We start from the raw sequence: 19,809 nt of genomic DNA on the forward strand, positions 1-19,809 counted from the left end.
ATTCTTTTTTTTGTTCAATATATTAGACAAAATTATTTTAGGTACTCATTGAGGAGGGAATTGAGGAGGGAGCATCCCCCCTCTTATACGGAATAGTTTCTGTTCGTTTTAAGCTTTAATGTTGCTCCTTTCTTTCAGTTGAAATTCTTTTTTTTGTTCAATATAGTATACAAAATTATTTTAGGTACTCATTGAGGAGGGACTTGAGGAGGGAGCATCCCCCCTCTTATACGGAATAGTTTCTGTTCGTTTTAAGCTTTAATGTTGCTCCTTTCTTTCAGTTGAAATTCTTTTTTTTGTTCAATATAGTATACAAAATTATTTTAGGTACTCTTTGAGGAGGGAATTGAGGAGGGAGCATCCCCCCTCTTATACGGAATAGTTTCTGATCGTTTTAAGCTTTAATGTTGCTCCTCTCTTTCAGTTGAAATTCTTTTTTTTGTTCAATATAGTATACAAATTTATTTAAGGTACTCATTGAGTAGGGAATTGAGGAGGGAGCATCCCCCCTCTTATACGGAATAGTTTCTGTTCGTTTTAAGCTTTAATGTTGCTCCTTTCTTTCAGTTGAAATACTTTTTTTTGTTCAATATAGTATACAAAATTATTTTAGGTACTCATTGAGCAAAATGTAGTGTTTTTTTTTGTCCCTACATGGTCAGTCGTCTTCAACTCCCACGGTGTCGTAACAACTAGTTCTTTGAGCTTGGCTCTTTTTATAACTGGAACATCTAAATAATTTGCTTGGAAATTTGAATGTGTTTTTTTAGCAATAAGAGAAAAGGCAAAAAAAAGAAGATTCACACAACACAAGCATCGAAAATGCAAATATTTTGACCTCCGGTGAGCCGTCAACATTGCATAAAGAATAATAAAATATTTTTTTTTTTGTTATCCTACATTTTCCCTTATTGTCATGCTTAGCCAGTGTTGTCTCAGGTTTTATCTTTGTTGATATATTATTCGAGTTTCCTGGAACTTTGATTTAAGAAGGGGTCAGCTCGTTTTGATAGAGGGTCAGTTTGATTATTTGACTCGTACGGCCAGATTATCGAAGCCATTTCTCCATCCCCCTTCAAAGTATTAATATGATTTTTCTTTCTTTCTTTCTTTTTTTTGCCATATATTCCCTTATTATCATACTTAGCCAATGTGGTCTCAGAGTTTATTTGCAATCTTTGTTTATGTATATTTTAGAACCGTGGAGGTGGGTTAGATATGAATGTTGCTGCTGCTTGGTCTGAAGGCTACACAGGTAAAGGTATTGTTGTCACTATACTTGATGATGGACTGGAGAAGGACCATCCAGATATCAAAAGGAACTATGTAAGTTTATTTTTTATAGTATTGTTTTCGATATAAGTTAATTCATTAACGTTCATGTTAAGACTGATTTTGATCGGCTCCATCCAAATTATTCCGTTATGGTGGCGCTTTTTGCAACTCTATCAATTCCTTTATGTTTCAATATCTGTTCAAAAATGACTTTCACGGCCGTAATCGGAGTGAAATTCTGGTCAGCCAATAAAGATCCTATTCACGCAAAGCATAAACAATTAATGAGAAATCCGAATGTCCAAAATTTTATTAAATGAAGCGTCACTAGCAAGAAAAGGAGGTAAATAAATCTAGATATAAGAAATAAGGTTTTAAAAAAATAGATAATAAACACGGATAAAACATAGGTAAAAAGATACAAATAGTAGTCGGCAAGGCTAACTTGAATCCAAAAACAAAAAAAAGAAGAAGAGAGAAAATCGAAATGTTTTCGAGTTTTTCAGTTCTATCACGTTCTGAAATCTATTTGATGAAGTCCAGTTTTTACTTCTTTAGATTTTAGTATAAAAGCAGTTGGTTAACAGTTTGTATGAATTCCTTAAAAATCTAAATGATAAGTATCATGAAGTGCATTTCGATTGACTTTGAAAGTTTGTATGTATACTTTATATGTAAGAATTACTAAAAAAAACAAGAGTTGTTCTTCACTCTTCTCTGTGAGCAAATAGGTCCAAAATATGGACTTTTTCTTCACTAGGTGATTGGTTTATTATAGTAAAACCAAGCGTGTCTTCCCATAGATTACCGTCCGTTGTTTAGATAAGATAAGATAAGATTTATTCATAATCAATTAATCATACAAGAAAATACATTGTGCTATTCCCCCAAAGGCTCCTAGGTCTGTAATAGAGGGGGAATACATATCGTTTAAATCAAACACTAAATCAATTTATTATGTTTATTATGTTATTCTAACTAATTTGGATTCTGGATAAATCAACTAATAGAAGTAATTTTAGGGATAGCAGCAGTGGGTTTCCTGGATTGGCTATCCATGAGGTGAGTAGGGATAGGGTATGATTTGCGATGTCTGTAGGTTTTGACAAAATTTTTGAACAAAGCTCAAATATAAGCTGAATCTTTTTCGTCAAGAGTTCGTATGTTTACCTTATGTATTGTAAGGAGGTAAGGCAATTTTATTTAAGGCTTATATATATCTATATAGTAAATACACTCTTGAGAATCAGATACCCCTCCTTCTCTCGTAATGACCATCATATCCCCTAAATGTCTAAATTGTTTACAAACTTTCATCGAATGCTACTTTGATTAATATCATATTGGAATGATCAATAAGTTGTCAAGTGGAGCTTATTGATGTGCTTTGCATAAATCGCTTCACAGAGAATACCCCCCCCCCCTCACAGATTGCATCAGCGCCCTGTCCCAAAAAATTCAAATCACGAGCGGCTAGAGATGCACTTATTATCCCCCTCCCCCTTAATAGGGTTGGACGTGCCTGCATTAAAGGTTATAAACAAGAACTGACATATATATTTATTTCGGGGGAGAGGGAGGCATATAAAGAAAAAGGAGACTTGCGTCGAAAATATAAAAAAATATTGAAACAATCGTAAGCATCGTGAGATTTTGAGGGTTAGGTGATTGCATATGGCACTTTTTGTACTGTCTGGTTTAAAACATATTTCAACCTGAAGCGTATATGGTGGAACCTGATTTCTTTCTAATCGAACACTCTTCATCTCTATGTGTGCTGACTAAATATACATCCCTTGCTAGACTTTTTTTTGCTTACAATGTAAACACTTCCCCTTTATTTTGTCCGTGCTCTCTTCCATCTTTCTAATTTTCCCCCAGTCAATATAAATGTTTTTATTTGTGCTGGGTCAAGTGTGGCTTCTATGTTCCCAGTATTCATCAGAAATTATCTTTCTATCTGACTCCTTTTTCCTCGAATTCGATTATCGTTTATCTTGTAGAATGTAATGGCTAAGACTTCCACTTTGAAGGTTCTTGAAGGGGAGGCTTGTAACTGATGTGTTCGTAGTTCGTGATAAGTTTGCTGATTTACAAGGTTAGGTAAATCCTATGACAATGGGTAATCAGTTAAGGAGCATTAACTTATGCTATCAGTTATCTGTGGGCATATGATTTTCCGAGGACTCTAGGTGGCTTTTTTTCTTAATAGCGAGATTCTTGGCATCATTTAACGCTGGTATGCTGATAGTATTGGTAGTTAATATTTTTAACGATTGAAATTCCGCGTAAACGAAATCTAAGACATGATTTTGGGAACTTTCATTGCTAAGAGTTCGGTTCAATTGTCCAGATGATCAACAAATGAATCTTTGTTATTAATACTCCCACTCACGAGTCTCTTGGCAAAGATGATCCATGCAAGCGAGGCTACGGCTAGCTACTCTCTTCGCTTTAACTATGGTTGTGATCATACTGAAAGCTTCTTAGAAGAATAAACATGTAGAAGCCCGACATAGCTACCAAGTCAAAAGCCTCTGAAACGAACGGGTGATGGTGCCCCGATGCAACGATTTTAAGAACACCCAGGGGGGGGGGCTATTTGAGTTTTTGGTGACAAAAAAAGAACAAAAACAGATGGCAAGTCTGTCAGATGCAAGAAATGCACAACGATAGAATATATCCATCTGGGAAAAAGCTTTTTCAGCCAACAAAACTACCATCAGGATTATTTTATAGTAATGTCAATCTCTCACTTTAGATTTGGCAGTCTTGGATTTGACCTGTACTTGTATCCAAATAAATACATTGAAAATAATCCAGATGCTCGTTGTAAGTATTTATTTAAAAGTAAATTGAAAATGCTACAATTTGAAATCTAGACGATAAACCGTACTCAACTGAATTATTTGTAACATGTTATTTGGCTCATGCAGGAAGCGCTTGTGAATCTTATCCAAAATAATAATAATAAAAAAATCTGGTAGTTAGTTTGGTTTTCGCTAGGTTAGGTGCCAAATATTTATTTTGTTATCACGCGTTTCTCGATTAGTGACCTTTAAAATGTAGCATTTTATTTTGATTTGAAAAATAAATTTTGTCGCTTTGCGGCATCCTATTAATTTTTATTGGTAAATGTGGACATCTCTTGATCAGCCTCTGTTTCAACCAAAAGGCAATAAATCCGGTAGACACCCTGTGCTTGAACGTATTTGGACGTCTTTTTGTTTTCTAAGCCTTCAAAGTGACTGTCGTCAATATCCAGTTTCATCTCCTTGTCTGGTCAACTATTTTCCTGGAAGATGTCGGTTTAATTTCCTTGAGATGTTGACCTGGGATTAGAAATTAGAAACCGTATCGATGCTATAGAAATGAACTTTTACCATGTTAGTTGTCAGGGGAACACTTCCGATCGTCTCTTCTTAAAGGGTTTCAACCTCCAATAAGTGAAATTGAGTTTTATCACCGAAGTCAAGGAGATCTGATCCGATTTCGGAATCTAATTTATATTTTTAAGTTATCTGCCTAGAGTCATATGGGCGGAATGAATGGACTTTGAGTGTGGTAACTCGTTTAAAGGAAGAATGAGATCTCTCTGATGAGATTTAAGGACAGTTGTACGTTTTCTAAGTTCTTCGAGAATGTACTCTTTCCCTAAAGAACGAAAATTTTATATTCATTAAACGTGTTTACTATTAATTATATCACATTTTAACAAACCCGAATTACACAGTCCTAAATTAAAAAAAAGAAAAGAAAAATTATGCCTGTCCATAGACGTAACCAGATCTTTCCCCCTCCTACCGGGTGGCTCGTAAGTATAATTTTATTTAGTTAATGGGAGATTAATTTATAAGTTAAAGGAGTAAAATGATATTTAGTGCAGGGTTGGATTTACCGGAGGGAGTGCCATCTTTCTTCCACCTGGGTACATCTCAGAACGTCGGCCTTGTGTAATAGTGCAACATATTTTCATCGCGCTTGGCATAGTTTTCGGTTCGCTTGGCACATCTCCGCCACGCTTGGCACGTGCCACCTGGTGTACGTTATTTCCAAGAGTGAACGCCCCTCGTATTTACCTATGTTTGAGTTTTTTGCGTAACCCTGTTATTTGATTCTTAAATTAGCTAGAATTCTGGCATGATATTACGCAAACATGCATAGGTTTGACCTGGTGGCTGGGAAGGGGGTCGAAAAATGCAAAATAAAAAAATTTGTTAAATATTTTTTCATTTTTCCGGGACAGTTTGAAGTATATCAGGGACGAATTTACAATTGAAAGTCAAGTTCGTTCTAAGAAAACTTTGACTTGTCAAAACTTGAGAAACTACGAAAGACGAAAACTGTTTTTTTTTTTTACCACAATGAAAGATTTTTGTTCTCGGTTCAAGTAAGGTTGATAGAACCAGTTCCGTAATTTTTAAATACGAATAGCTCTACCCATTCAACTAGCTGCTAAAATTTCTGCTAGTGATGGAAAGACTCCAAGGTTTCCTGCAATATCTGTTCCACTCCAAAGTCGCGATTAATGATTTTGATCTTTTCGCCCAATAGATTATCAGTATATTTGTCTATAACTATTGGGGGTTGAGGGGGGTGACTTTACAATGCTACGTCACAACCCACCCGGCAGAGTCAAGAGTAAACTGCTCTGGGTTTCTCACATTAATAATCTTGATTATTACATTGAATTTACAATACTGACTGTGAACACTACATTTTACTATCCAAATTGTGTTTATAATCCAACTGTGTTTTTGGATGTTATATATCCAAAATGTTTTTATATGTTGTGCGTTATAATTGTGTTTATATTTCATTATCCAAATGTGTTTTTAAAGATTCTGTATGTTCAGTAATATCCAATAATCCAATAGACAAGAAAATCAACATGAAGAAATGTCTTGAAGGGTTTATTCAGTTTAAAAGAAAATCTAATTTGTCAGTTTAAAGATTTTATTTATCTTGTAGAGCTGCTCTGATAGGTCAAAAAGCTTGTTTCAAGAATTGAACACACCCAAATTTTTAGATTCTTGTACGCTTTTTATAAGGGGAGGACTTCCTTCCAAGATTTCCTTTTCGAAACAAGAATGTTCATTTTTTTTAAGAGCAGTGAAAATAGAACTTCTTCAAGATTCTACAAACTTTAAGTTGGCATTATATTTAGAAAAACTTTTTGTGCTAAAAGGGAACTTAAAGGGTTATGTTGACTATCAAAACTTTGGAAAAATATATTGCCCGGAAAAGACAATCTTTCTCAAGAAGTTTATTGGTTCTTGAACAATGTTCTAGAAAATAGGTTTACGGAATTGCTACTTAAGCGTTTTAATTAGAAACTTCCGAGAGAAAAGCAGCGATGATCTTACCCTGGAATTGACGCAGCTCGTTCTATGTTTATTTTTCTCTCTTTTTTTTTTTTTTTTGATAAGGGGTGCAGTCCAGTCTTTTAAAAAAAAAAAAAAAAATGAAAAAAAAATTCTTCTCCAAACAAGAATTTTTTCATTGGAACGTTAAAATCTACAAATTAAGAACTGTTTGTTAAAACGAACAAAAAATACCAAAAAATAGAAGTAGGCTAACGCTCCTTAATCCTTGTGAAGGCTAGAGCGTCATTTGCACTTTAGCTGACAACAATTTTTATTTTGAGCAGCGTGTTTTTTTGTCATAAAACCAACAACAAGCAAACAGAAACGGTACCTCAAGGCTAATCACGGTTTACAAATAAAGAGTAGTGGTACCAGGCCCCTTCCCTCCCTCTCGAGACATCTAAACGACTTGAGTGTCATTTGTGTGTATTTGAAATCGATATGTATTTTGAACAGTATCGTTTTTATTTGTCGCAACATAAACAACAATAAAAAGCACAGAAAGGAAATCACAATTAATTTGGAATCACAGGAAATCACATTTGCTCGTGGACATTTCAGCAGATTTATTGATTTTATAAAAGCAAAAATGTATAGAATATTTTTTCTTCTTCACAGAAGTGAAATGACGCTCTGGCCTTTAGAAAGTTTAGGAGAGGTTAGCCCTACTTCTGTTTGTGGTAATTTCTGTTCATTTTAAGTTGTTCGAGGTAACGAAGTGTAAGTAAGGAGCGACCATGGCCAATAGTAACCGAAACTCTAAAAAAAAGGAGTTTTGATAATAGTATATACATTAAAAAGAATCTGCTTTTATGGTGATTTCAAATATATAGTGTTCATCAAGTTTATCAAGTTTTTATTCATCAATTCATCAAGTTTAAGCGTAAAAAATCAAGGATGCATGTTTATTTTTTTCCTGAGGCTTTCCTACAAAACCAATGATCGTGGAAACTCGGAAGATGGCTAATTTGTACGAAAATTCAAAGTCCTAGTGTTCCTTTTCAGTGGCCAAAAAAATATTATGCTACAACAAAGGGGGTATTTTCTGCCATTTTGTGATATAGAACTACAATTTCGACCCAAAGAGGGCAAAGTTACTATTGATTGAAAATTTTGAGGTAGCCAGACGATTTAGATCATGTAGAAACTATATATTGAGGTTCCAGTTTCAGAGACAGTAATACCACACAGCGGTGCAGTTGTTCCTAAACAGTCAAGTAGTCCATATAAAATAGACGGTTAATGTCGACATTTGTTTCAAGGCTTCATTTAACCAAGTTCATTTACTTGAAGTTTGACAAAGGTCAAACTTCAAAAAAGCAATATATAATTTCGCGTCAGCTATAGTACTGGAGGGGTGGTAGATCATTTTGTAGGTGGGGGAGGGTACCCCACCCCTTGTGACTTTTTAAAAGGGCACTAGAATTTTCTGTCTCAAATTAACCAGCCATTCTACACGACGTGCCCTGGTTGACAAAAAACATGCAAGACACATCACTCTTTGCTTAGGGAACGCTATTGAAGTAATTATTTTAAATTTAAATAAAATATGATTAAAAATTTTTTTTAATGACATCGTCGTTGTTTTAGCTAAATGTACTTTTTATCTCCTCCTTTTTCTTGCTTTCCACGAGAATAGATATTTTCGTTTATGATTAGACTAGAAAAAGCAGAGGTGTTTTTTTCGAAATTGTGTATTCCGTTATGCCCTACTTATATCGTCGAAAGGTGTCACTAATAGAAGAAGAAACTTATGAAAAATAGCAGAGAATACTCATTTACGAACATTATCTAAAATAGTGACGACATCTACTTTATGTCAGGGTTGGAGATATCATGCTCTAATTCGCTGCTAAAGGGTTCAAGATTTTAGAAATTAACACTTCAGAGAGGAGTCAATGAAAATAGTTTCAAACTTTTATTAGGGCAGGTGCATACGCTGGAATTTATAAATTTATAGATCTAGGAAATCAAACGCTTTATTTGTTAGAATCGACATTTGGATCTTTCTCCTCTCTTAAAACAGTCAGTGTCGACTTGATCGAAACTAATCTTGGTTCAACAGCATAATTTTCGTCTCTCCAATCTACAATATTGCTTGATGCCCAAGAAAGGCAGTGTATTAAATACTTATTGTAGATCTGAACGTCTTTATTGTCTCTTCTGACATCATGCTTATATTATTTCCAAATTCTTCACGGGCTATCTCAGCATCTATGCTTTTATATGTACGCGTAAATCCGAGAGGTCGTACGTTAGATGATGGCTTGCCAATCAGAGGTAGTCGCAGGACTTGAGTAACTGGATGCAAAATCTAATGTCCTTGGCATTAGATGGCACACAATGCTTGTATCAACGGAAGCTTGGAGGTGTGAATTTATTTATGCTGCCTATCCTCTCCCAAAATGTGGAAGGTAAAAAAAAAATACACTTTGGTTGTTTGATAACTAAAAAGACCTGATCACAAATATCTCCGTACTTGACCCCCACCCCTCCCCCTGCTCTTTGGATATTCGACTGTCGCTGGTTAAAAAGAAATCGATTTGCGAAAAAAAGTTGACTAACTTGTAAACCTGTCAAAAGCATAACTTTAAATATTCATAACATAACTTTAAATGTTCATACTGTACCTCAGTTTTCAAAATATTTCTGGTTGAAAATTTTATTTTTTCCTTTTAGAGTGATTTCTTGGGACTCTTTTGCTATTTCAACCTAAACAGGCAATAATCTGGAATCGGTAAAGGGAAATAAACAATCATTAAGGGTCACATTCAATCATCAAAATTAAGGAAGTAAATCACTAGGGGCTCTAACCCTGCTTGTTTGTATTCCTTTTGAATTTATTGACTTATTATATGACTCCAAATGGGAGTTGCCATTTTAAACCCTGGATCTTCTAGTATTCTTTTTTGCAGGATCCTTTAGCCAGTTACGATGTCAATAGTCACGACGAAGATCCAGCTCCAAGATACGATCTGATTGATTCTAATCGGCATGGCACACGCTGTGCTGGTGAAGTGGCAGCTGAAGCTAATAATTCCATTTGCGCCTTAGGTAAATTCTTGTTTTTGTTTAGCTCCGACACCGATAAAACTATCTCGATACTGGGCAATTTCTATATAATGCTGCAAGTATGACAAATACTAACAAGACTGATGCAGGTTAACGTTAAAATAGAAGGTTAGTAGCTTGTGGGCTAGTGAAAAATCGTTACTGAACGTTTCACCAGGGCAGATACTATTTAGTTTTGGCTAAAATCGATGGACTAGAAAAAAAGAAGACAAAACCAAAGTGTTGCTGTTGCAACACAATTATAGAACACAACAAATAAACACTTCTACGTGTGTAAGTGTTAGCCAACTATAAGTGGCTAGCAAGCTTCGCCGACTTGAACTGTAAAAAATATATGTTTTTTAACCAGGGTCATATCCAGGATTTTTTTTTCCCGGGGGGAGGGGTCAAAAACTTCGAAAAAAACCCATAAAAACTGCGTTTGTTGGGGGGTCAAACCCCCTACACCCCCTCCCACCCTCCCCTGGATCCAGCCTTGGTTTTAACCTTGTAAGTCATAAGAGGAGCGTGAAACAGGGGAAAAAGAAAAATGTTTTGTATTATTTTATATTTTAATGTTTGTTTCAGGAATTGCATATGATGCTGGGATTGGTGGTGTTCGGATGTTAGATGGTGATGTGACGGATGCTGTTGAAGCTAGAAGCCTGAGCTTGAATCCACAGCACATTGATATTTTTAGTGCCTCTTGGGGACCAGATGATGACGGGAAAACTGTAAGCCTTTCACCATTAGAATATAATTTTTTTTTTATGAGTCTTTCAGAAGCATATTGAATCACATATTTATTGTCTAAATTATTCTGTACTTTTTATGTTCTTGTCGGAATTCTTTGAACGATGATTAATACCTTAATAGTACAAAAAAAAGACCGGATTGATTTTTTTTCGATATAACTAACCCCTGGTTAGAATTCCATTTAATGGATCCTCCGTGCTCAGATTTAATTAGTGTTTCTCGATATTACTTCGGAACTGTTCAAATCTGTCGTTCGCTGTTTTTTTTTCCCTAGTGACTACCACAGCTATAATAGAACTTAATTCTCTTTTTGGTGCAAATCTATGAGTATTAAAATTTCTTGGGCTCAGTACAACGGCTCATTTCTGTTTTTTTTTTTTTTCACCGTAGTATTGACATGAAAGCCTATAATCAGCAATATTTCTTCTTCGTTTTCCTCTGTTGTTCGTGTTTTGAAGATAATCGACTTGGCTTCTTAAAGGTTGATATATCGTCAAGAGTCACTCTTGTTCACAAGAAAATTATATTTTGCAGGCTGTCTCTTGCTGTCTCTGTAACCGTGCTTGGCATAGTACCGGAAAGTTCTAGCTTAGAAAAAGTTACTATTTGAGCCTGAAACTTCAGATTCCGATACAGGTTCACTTTATCATTCCTCCAACAAGTTGTTTTTCTAGTTCCTTTTTTTGGTGGCTTTATGAATGCTTGAATCCATCATGGGAATTCATTCCGATAAAAGCATGAATTTCTAGTAGTTTCAGAACTTAGAATTCAATTATTTTTTTTACTCATCTTGTTACTAGTCGGGAGATGTCTCTTATTAAATTCTTTTTTTTTTGTAGTAGTATTTGGAATAGTAATAGTTTTCCTAATGTAAATGGAATTAAAAATAGGATAGAAAGTGTAGCTAGTTCCCCTTCGAACTTGTAGGCTGCTTAAAATGATAGGCTCCTATTTGCGATTCATTTTTATAATTACGTTTCTCAGCGAACAGACCTTTCATTTGTCTGTTTGCTCTGAAGATCTTTTGGGAATTCCGAGTTCCAACAAATATATTCTTTTGGGAATTATTCGTTCCTGTCTTCATTTCAAGTGAAACCTTTTTTATTTGTTTTTCTTTGTTATTTAATACGCATGCAAAGGCTCAAAACTTGGAGAAATGGTTAGCTTTGAAACTATTCCCTCGGTGTTGGCTTTTCCTGTAGAGTCTGACGGAAATAAATAAAAGTGTCAGGATCAGGATCAATGACTCAAGTTTCAACAAGACCTGCCTCTTTCATCTATGTTATAAATGTTCCCTTAATGCCGACAGTAGTCATTATCGTCAAAAGTCTCAGAATCAAAAGTACGGTTAATTTATAACTTCTTTTTGTTATTTTAAATTTTAGAAATTGTATGCTTAATAGGCATCTTTTTATTTTTTTTATTATTAAAGCCAAAGTGAGCATAAAGATCTTGCGATATTCTGCGATAAGAGGTTTTTCTTATTTTTTACTTAGAAAATGTCCTGAAACAAGCCACAGCCCCCAGCTGTGAACATCAGAGGTTTGGTTTGTAGTTAAGCCCCTATCGTGTTTTATTTTTAGTAAAAAATCATTTTGGAAAATTTTGATAAATAAAAACAAGGAAAATATTAAGAGTCTCTATTAAACTAAGAAAAAGTTTATATATTTTCTTGTTGATGACGATTTGAGAAATTTAGTTGGAGGGGTGTAACGTTTTCCTCAAATTCGTCAATAAGTAATAATTCAAAAAGTTTACTAACTGTTATGTAAACTGTAATTGGGTGGTAGTAAGTACAATGGAATTCCGATTTACCTTTCTTTGGGACGAGTGTAAGACCTGTGTAAAAGGTGTAATCTACGCTCCCGTGAGGAGTGAGGGTGCATGAGAAGTAAATAATGTGTACACCAACTAGCATAAGATACCTTCATCTCAAGGCAAAGCTGAAATAGCCATAACAGCCAATTGTTACTTACATCTCCCTCCCTCTTTTATTTTTGTTCCTTTTATTTTGTTAGAAGAGTCAAACTCTATATTAGCAGAGCAACCATTTTTAAATTTAGTACCTTTTGTTTTTACTTTTTAGACTGTCAATGGCTTTTCTAAGAAGAAGAACGGGGAACAGTCAAATTCCCCGATCAAAAAAAAAAAAAGAAAAGAAAAAAAATAATAATAATAATAAATAAAAAACATCGTTTCTTGCCAAATTTGGGCTGAGAGAGCACCGACTGAAGTCAGCAAACCACACATCTTTCGGATTTTGGCTGCAGGAAGAGAAGAGGGAGTCTTAGGATATCGTCTGTGACCTTTCTATAGATTCCGGTTAAATACAGCTTTAGAGGAGGTTTTGTCAACTGAGAGTGACTTGGCGGAAGAAATTTCGCTTTGTAGAAAAACGCCGAGTTTTCATCATGCCCGATCGTTGACGCCCACATTGCCTCCAAAGGGTGAACTCCTCAACCAAACCCTGGATAGAAGCCTTGGGAAAAGAAGTTTTTTTTACACAGAAAAGAGCGTGGTAATATTCTCTGCAATAGACGTCTAAAAAAGACGAACTTCTAATTCAATATTAATTTAATCTTGATTCATTATATGAGATGAGCAAATGAAAAGCCATGCGAATTGTCCTAAGGATTTGGGTTGACATGAATCAAAAGAGTTTATTATCAGTTTTGAACCAGTGGGATTCGAACTTGGGGTGGTTAGGTCAGGAGCGTAAGAACTGAGCCAAAAGATTTACCACGCCCGATACGCCTTACAAGGATGAAAGTTACAAATAGCGGTTGGTCTAACGCACGGTTGTCAAAAACAAGTCTGATGAAAAGAAATGACAAAAAACGATTATTTAATCCAACTGCATAGTTTTGTTTCTTAAATCAAAGCCAATTAGTACTCAAATTTTTCAATCCGGTAATTAGTTGGGTTATACGCATTAAAAATGTTAATCTAAGTGCACTATCGTGGTTTTGCTGACTGGTAGCTGGTATATTACCTTACTTCAAGAATAGGTTTCCGCCCCTAGTGAGCTAATTTTCAAAACAAGTTTTCCAAAAAAAGCTGGAACCGCCAGTGATATAAAACTGTAAAAAAAATAATTGCTGTGTTACTGTACAAAAAAAAATGTTGATGAATCTTAATTTACTTTCTCTTCTTGTAGTCTTAACCTTCCGACTTTTATACTTTTAGATTTAGATGATAGAAAAATTTATCAAATTCTTCATAGTTTTAGAAATCTTTTATGGTATTTGTTAGCTGGAATCAAAGACATTAGAGGAGTTTCCCAAGTTATTAGTGTGACCTTAAAATACTGTTTCGAAAATTAGGACGTTTTCTTTTTGAAAATTTAAGTATATCCTAGAACCACTAACGTTTGTTTGAAAATAAGTTTTAGCTTCAGAACTTATAAATTCCAACGATAATTAAGCTTTATTTCTTCATCACCGTCATCATTTAAGATTACATTAAAAAAGCCTAAGAAGTAAGGTTAGACATTATTTCGAAAATATCTCTGCTGCCTCTACTTTGAATAGTTATGAAGCAAATAATGAAGTGTTTGTCATGTCTATACAACAGTGCTATAATGTGTATAGTCGGATAGCGTATTTCATCTAAGCTTGCTTTTTCAAGAGAAGTTTGATTGCGTTTTTCGAATTAGAAAAATTTCAAACTCTAAAATATAATGTTTCTTTGATCTGTTTAAGGTTGATGGTCCTGGCGAGCTTGCCACTCGTGCCTTTGTTGAGGGAGTTACCAAGGGTCGAGGGGGTAAAGGCTCTATATTTATTTGGGCTTCAGGAAACGGCGGAAGAGATCACGATGACTGCAACTGTGATGGGTAAGTGTACTCCCCTCGGATCTCTTTCTATAGTAATTTAATACGATTGTTCTAGTTTTTCATTGATATTTATCAACTTCCTTGCTTCAATTGCTTTTATCAAGTAAAAACCACGTGCTTAGGAAAACTTTTTGGAGTGGGCACAGTATTTTTGGGGGATGAGCTAGAATTCGGAAAAAACATAAAACTATCCAAATTATTCGAGAATATAAGAGAAATATAGGCAAAACCTAGAATTCCTGAAATTTCACAGGGGGAGGAGGGGTACAGCCTTTAGTCCACCCTTCTTTCCACTAGTCTGGTAACTATAGAGGTTAAGATATTCAGAACCATGTAAACTGTAAAAAAAGGTGCTATTAAAGGCAGGAGAATCAAATGAATTTTACACGTCTGTTAGTATTTGATGTTAATTTAGAAAAAATAGATGTTTTCTTTTTATTGGGTGGGTCTATTTATGCACGGGAAAACAAAGTCCTTTATCGAGTCATGAAGTTCCAATGGTATTTCACCGACAAAAAAAAAAAAAAAAAAAAAAAAAAAAAAAAAAAAAAAAAATCAAGATAACTCTCAATTTCCAGGAGTTCTAAATTCATATTGGTTCTGTATATCTTGCCCGCAAAATATTTCATACTCCTCTGAAGATACGTGTTTTGTGTTGCATGAAGAAACGCGTTTTATAAAACAGAAGCTTTTGGGGGGCCGTCTGGTTATAGTAGGTGATTAACTACTAGTCCAATTGACTCGTGACATCATTTAGTTGTCAGGGAAAGTAACACTGGCAAAAACGAATTCTCCTTGCCACACTGATGAAGATGTCTGCTTTTGCCTTTTCCAACGAGACCCACAAGGACCTAGGCTCTTGTAGGCTCTTAGACTCTTGTACGTCTAAGACGGAATACTTGAAATTATTTTAGTACTAAAAAGCCAAAAAGTGGACTGGCTTCATTAGCTCTTAGCCAGGAAAAAATTCGCATTGTGGACCGGGGTGCCTTAGTTCTCTTCACAGCTCAAACTTTGCTTGCTGCGTCATTATTATCTAGTGATTAGCCGCAGGTTCAATAAGCTCATCGTAACATAAGCTGATTTCTACAATTTCGGCTTTCAATAACCAATTGCTATTATTAAATTATCCCGGTACATATATAAATCTATTGCAATTAGTTATTTGGTTATTGGGCTTCAGAGCTCAATAAGCTGCAATCCGTCCTTTTACGTATAGAAATTCTTGGAATATTGATCTGTTAACAGAAGCTAATAATGCTTTTGGTTATTTCCAAATGCTCCACGGGTTAGTAGGATTTTTTTTTCTCTTTCTTTTTGTAAGAAAATTCATTAAGAATTTCCAACCACGTTCAGTAAAACACAATACAGTATTTATACTTATTCAGTAAGGCGTTTTCAAAAAGACTTGAAAAAACCTAAAAACGGATTCTCATATTTTTTTTCAAGTGATGCAAAGTTTTGAACGTTTTGTGCATTTTGGTCTTCTGAGTGAGGGAGGGGGGGGGGCAGCATCCATGGCTCTGAAGAGCCATAAAATAGTTTCTGGAATCATATCTCGACTGAACTGTGAAAACATAGTTATTTTTGTAAAATTTGTAATGAATCAGTTGTTACATTTTTGTTCGATAGGAAAGCAGAGCATTGGCAGGCGAATCGAATCTTTTAAATATAATGCATGTTTTAAAGAATATGGAACTGCCGTAGAACTGGCTGACACTAGTAGACCGAGTGCGAAAAAAATAAAATAATTTTTTTAAATTAAAGTACTTAGTAAGACTTGGAAACACATGTACATCGAATTCAGTGAACATAATAACTTATTGAGTGGTGGTTTTGATTCTAGATTAGGTTTTTGAATTGCACGAAAATGCAAGTTTTCACTCTTAGATTGCCATCTATTCCAATATCCAGTTCTGGTTTCCAGTGAAAATATAATTTTTGTAAAAAAAAAGTAAAAAAAAAATGTTATCGTTTTAGTCGACTAGTCTGAATTGCTAGTTACTCTTGAATGATTTAAGATGGATTTTCTAGTTTCAATCTTTGCTGTTTTGGTTGTATGATTTTTTTTTCAAGAATGTTTTTCCATTTGGACAAATTTTTTATATTGATATCCCCTCAGACATTAAATTGGGAATTTTATTTCTTGGTAAGATTGAAAATTCGATCAAGTGACACTGACACAAGTGACATCGTATGGTTGTAAGAATTTTGATTAAAAACCATATTCCAATTCCGATTGTTGAACATTTCAGTGTAATTAAGTTAAGTGTCAATAGTAACTTTAACTCAAAAAATGGAGGTTTGAAACGCTATATACGGGAAAAGAGCCCACTCTATTCCGAATCTAAAATTTATAAATTTTGTTTGATTTTAAGTTATCACTAAAATGCTGCTAAGACAATAACATTTGCATGATTTAAGAAATAAGAGGAAAATACCCCCTCCCCCAAAACACAATTTATCGTAAATCCATTAAAAATTACGCTATTAAAATCACTTCTCCATTTCCATTTTTTTCTTTTTTACCAATCAAGCAATAAGTGTCGCTAAATCACAATTTTATTCTTTATTTTATTTATTTTATATTATTTTTTTTTACTTCCATTTTATTTCATATCATATTTTTAGGCCTATAGATGATTCAAACAAGTCTCATACTATATATTTGTACCTTGGGGGGAGGAGGGGGTAAAGGCGGCATGTCTAATGTGCTAGGTCTAAATCATATATTTTTCATCTATTCTGTCAGTTCCCTTTGTCTTATCTCACGTTAAGCTGAAAGAAGCTAACGAAAAAAAGCGGTTTCTATAATGCGTCAATGAGAATCCATATCGCCAATAGAAAAATCTCTCTTTTTTAATTGAATTGAGTTTATTGAAAAAAAGAAACAAAAAATATATGACTATTTAACAAAATCTACAGTATTTTTACATGCAGCAAAAACAACAAACACTTCAACTTGGTCTCCCTCGTAAGGCTCTATGACCAGAAAAAAGCATGGGAGAAAAAAAAACAAATACATCCATCATTTTTTTTTTAAATACCACACTCACATCACAAACCCAAATAATCCCCCCCCCCCCCAAAAAAAAAAAATCCAAGCTAGGTAGTGGACAAGTACGTGATTCCACCGGCACAAATAAACAACAGACCCAATCCGGAGATACCAATTCCTCGGAAAAACCGGGGAAATCTTAATTATTGGCAAGAAATACTCTAACATATCTTTTGAAGATCCTAAGCGAGTGGCAGCCCCGTGCAGAATGTGGTAAAGTGTTCCAAACCATGTTACAAGCTATCAGAAGGTTAAAATCAGACCGTATTGATGGATTATAAGGTATAAGTAAATTATTGGAAGTGCGAAAATAATAAGTCGATTGCTGAGAAATAAAAGATATATTACTACATAGGGCAGCAGGAAGCTGGTCATGTAACGTCAAAAAATTGAAAGAATCACAATTTTATTCTGTATTTTATTTATTTTATAATATTTTTTTTACTTCCATTTTATTTCATATCACATTTGTATAGATGATTCAAACAAGTTTCATACTCCTATAGGTACTTTTATGATATACGCCCTACCTAATATTCTTCTAACATATTTCTCTGACAATCAATCCTAATGTAAGAATCAATCCTAAAAGTAAGATAAAAATATAATGCTTTAGAAACAAATTTGGGCTATATATTTGCACCATGGGGAAGGGGGGGGGGTAAAGAAGGCATGTCTAACGGGCTAGGTACAATCATTCTGCATATTATGTAGTAAGAATTATTTTCTAACTTCACACTGTCCAAATATTTACCCCCCCCCCTAATATGCAAATATATAGGCCAAAATGTATATTTTCCATCTATTCTGTCACTTCTCTTTGTCTTGTCTCACGTTAAGCTGAAATAAACTAACGAAAAAACCGGTTTCTATAATGCGTCAATGAATGAACAACTTGAGCGGTAGGGCGTTTATCATACTAGTACCCTCCTATATTTAGCATTTAAACAGAAAGTATATAGAGCTTCAAACTGAAATGTTTAAATTTATTTTTTGGATTTTTCTGCCAAGACGTAGTAAGATAATTATTTTACAATAATTACTCTCCATAATTGATGTTAGTTTAGTGTGTCACAGGTAGAATCATTCCCATAATTTTGATTCGGACGAGGGGCGTGAGCTACGGAAAAATTATTTTCAGTGTGTTAAAAATTATCTACCTGAAAAGTGTGTTTTATTGTGTAGTTTTTCCCATTTTGGAGAATTTTGATTAATTTTTATTAAAGATAGTTAAGTTTCTTCATTCATGAATGGTCTATGCAATGTTAATTAGTAATGATTCACAAGGGCGGTGGAGGTCACAAAAGACATTTCTTGGCAGAAGGGTATTTTAACCTTTCTTACTAATGTTCTTTTTGTTAATTTTTCTTTCTCCCGTTCTGTGGCTCTTGTTCTTTTCTTCAATTAAGCCTGGATGAAATGAACTCCATTTGTGGATTAGTTTGGGTTAGCCTCGCCCCCACTTTCCCGTATAGTCACCGCTATCAGTAATAGCAAAAAAATTAGAAAGTTTAACGGTTGATGGAAAATAATAGAAGGAGAAGCGGATTTTTTCCTCTCTCTTCTTCATCAAAGAAAGGTGGATTTTAGCCCAAACACCGCTTGTAGCCTTACAAATTGATAACGAAAGTCATTTCCACAGTGACAATTGAGTGGAAAAGGGATGGCTGTGAAGAATTTGTCACTGTTTCTAACATTTTTTTAGGTACACAAACTCGATTTGGACTTTAAGTATCTCTTCTGCAACAGAGAATGGTTTTGTTCCATGGTACAGTGAAGCTTGCAGCTCTACTCTTGCCTCTACTTATAGTAGCGGATCTCAAGGTAAATTAATTTGTTATCAGGGTATTTGTCTCCTCCGAAACAAGGGTTTTTGCGACAATCCCGCAGCTGTGATTTGAACTAATAGGACAAGATATTTATATCACTGGATCTATTAGTCAGATTTAGCCATTCACCAAGCCAGAATTATAGACATTATATAGACTTTTTCTTGAGGAACTTGCCATTTTTTTCAACGGGAAAGGGAATTTTTTCAACGATTTTGGACGAATTTTCAACAGTTTTTCAACCTAAAAAATCATTTACACCAAATTTCAAAATGTAATTCGGCAGATGAATAGTTGGATGGATTGGATGGATAGTTTTTGTTGATACATGAAAACTGTAGGAGACCAGAAAATTAATATAATAAAAGATTATGCGGGGAGTATGAACCTTAAGTAAGGTCTTTGGCTTCGTAAAAAATGATTGTGTAAATTGCCCAAAATTCACTGTCCAAAAATTTACCGAAAATGGTTTAGAAGGTAAAGAGCTTGGGGGGGGGGGGGGTGTTTTCCGAAAGTTATCAGACAGGTTTTTTTTATAGTGTCCCCTTTTTAGTAATGTCAAATGAGCTATTTTGAACATAAAATGCCTTAGTATGAACTGGAATTAGCAACAGAAAAGTAAACAAGGTCAGGTCCAAA

The 19,809-nt window shown here is 34.6% G+C and overlaps 1 protein-coding gene across 2 annotated transcripts in view; it reads left to right on the plus strand.

Annotated features, from left to right (window-relative positions):
- Positions 1-19,809, plus strand: part of LOC148943626 (furin-like protease 1, isoforms 1/1-X/2) — a 138,728-nt gene that overhangs the window by 57,036 nt on the left and 61,883 nt on the right. For both annotated transcript variants that reach the window (XM_089101509.1, XM_089101508.1), the window contains exons 5-9: positions 1,198-1,326; positions 9,557-9,695; positions 10,281-10,426; positions 14,150-14,283; positions 19,047-19,165. In XM_089101509.1, coding sequence (XP_088957635.1) covers positions 1,198-1,326; positions 9,557-9,695; positions 10,281-10,426; positions 14,150-14,283; positions 19,047-19,165 — 667 coding nt within the window. The remainder of the gene's footprint in view (positions 1-1,197; positions 1,327-9,556; positions 9,696-10,280; positions 10,427-14,149; positions 14,284-19,046; positions 19,166-19,809) is intronic.

The sequence above is a fragment of the Artemia sp. Qi Xiang Cuo genome, chromosome 15 (genome assembly GCF_049724085.1).
Source record: "Artemia sp. Qi Xiang Cuo chromosome 15, ASM4972408v1, whole genome shotgun sequence".
In the NCBI taxonomy this organism is placed as follows: domain Eukaryota; kingdom Metazoa; phylum Arthropoda; class Branchiopoda; order Anostraca; family Artemiidae; genus Artemia; species Artemia sp. Qi Xiang Cuo.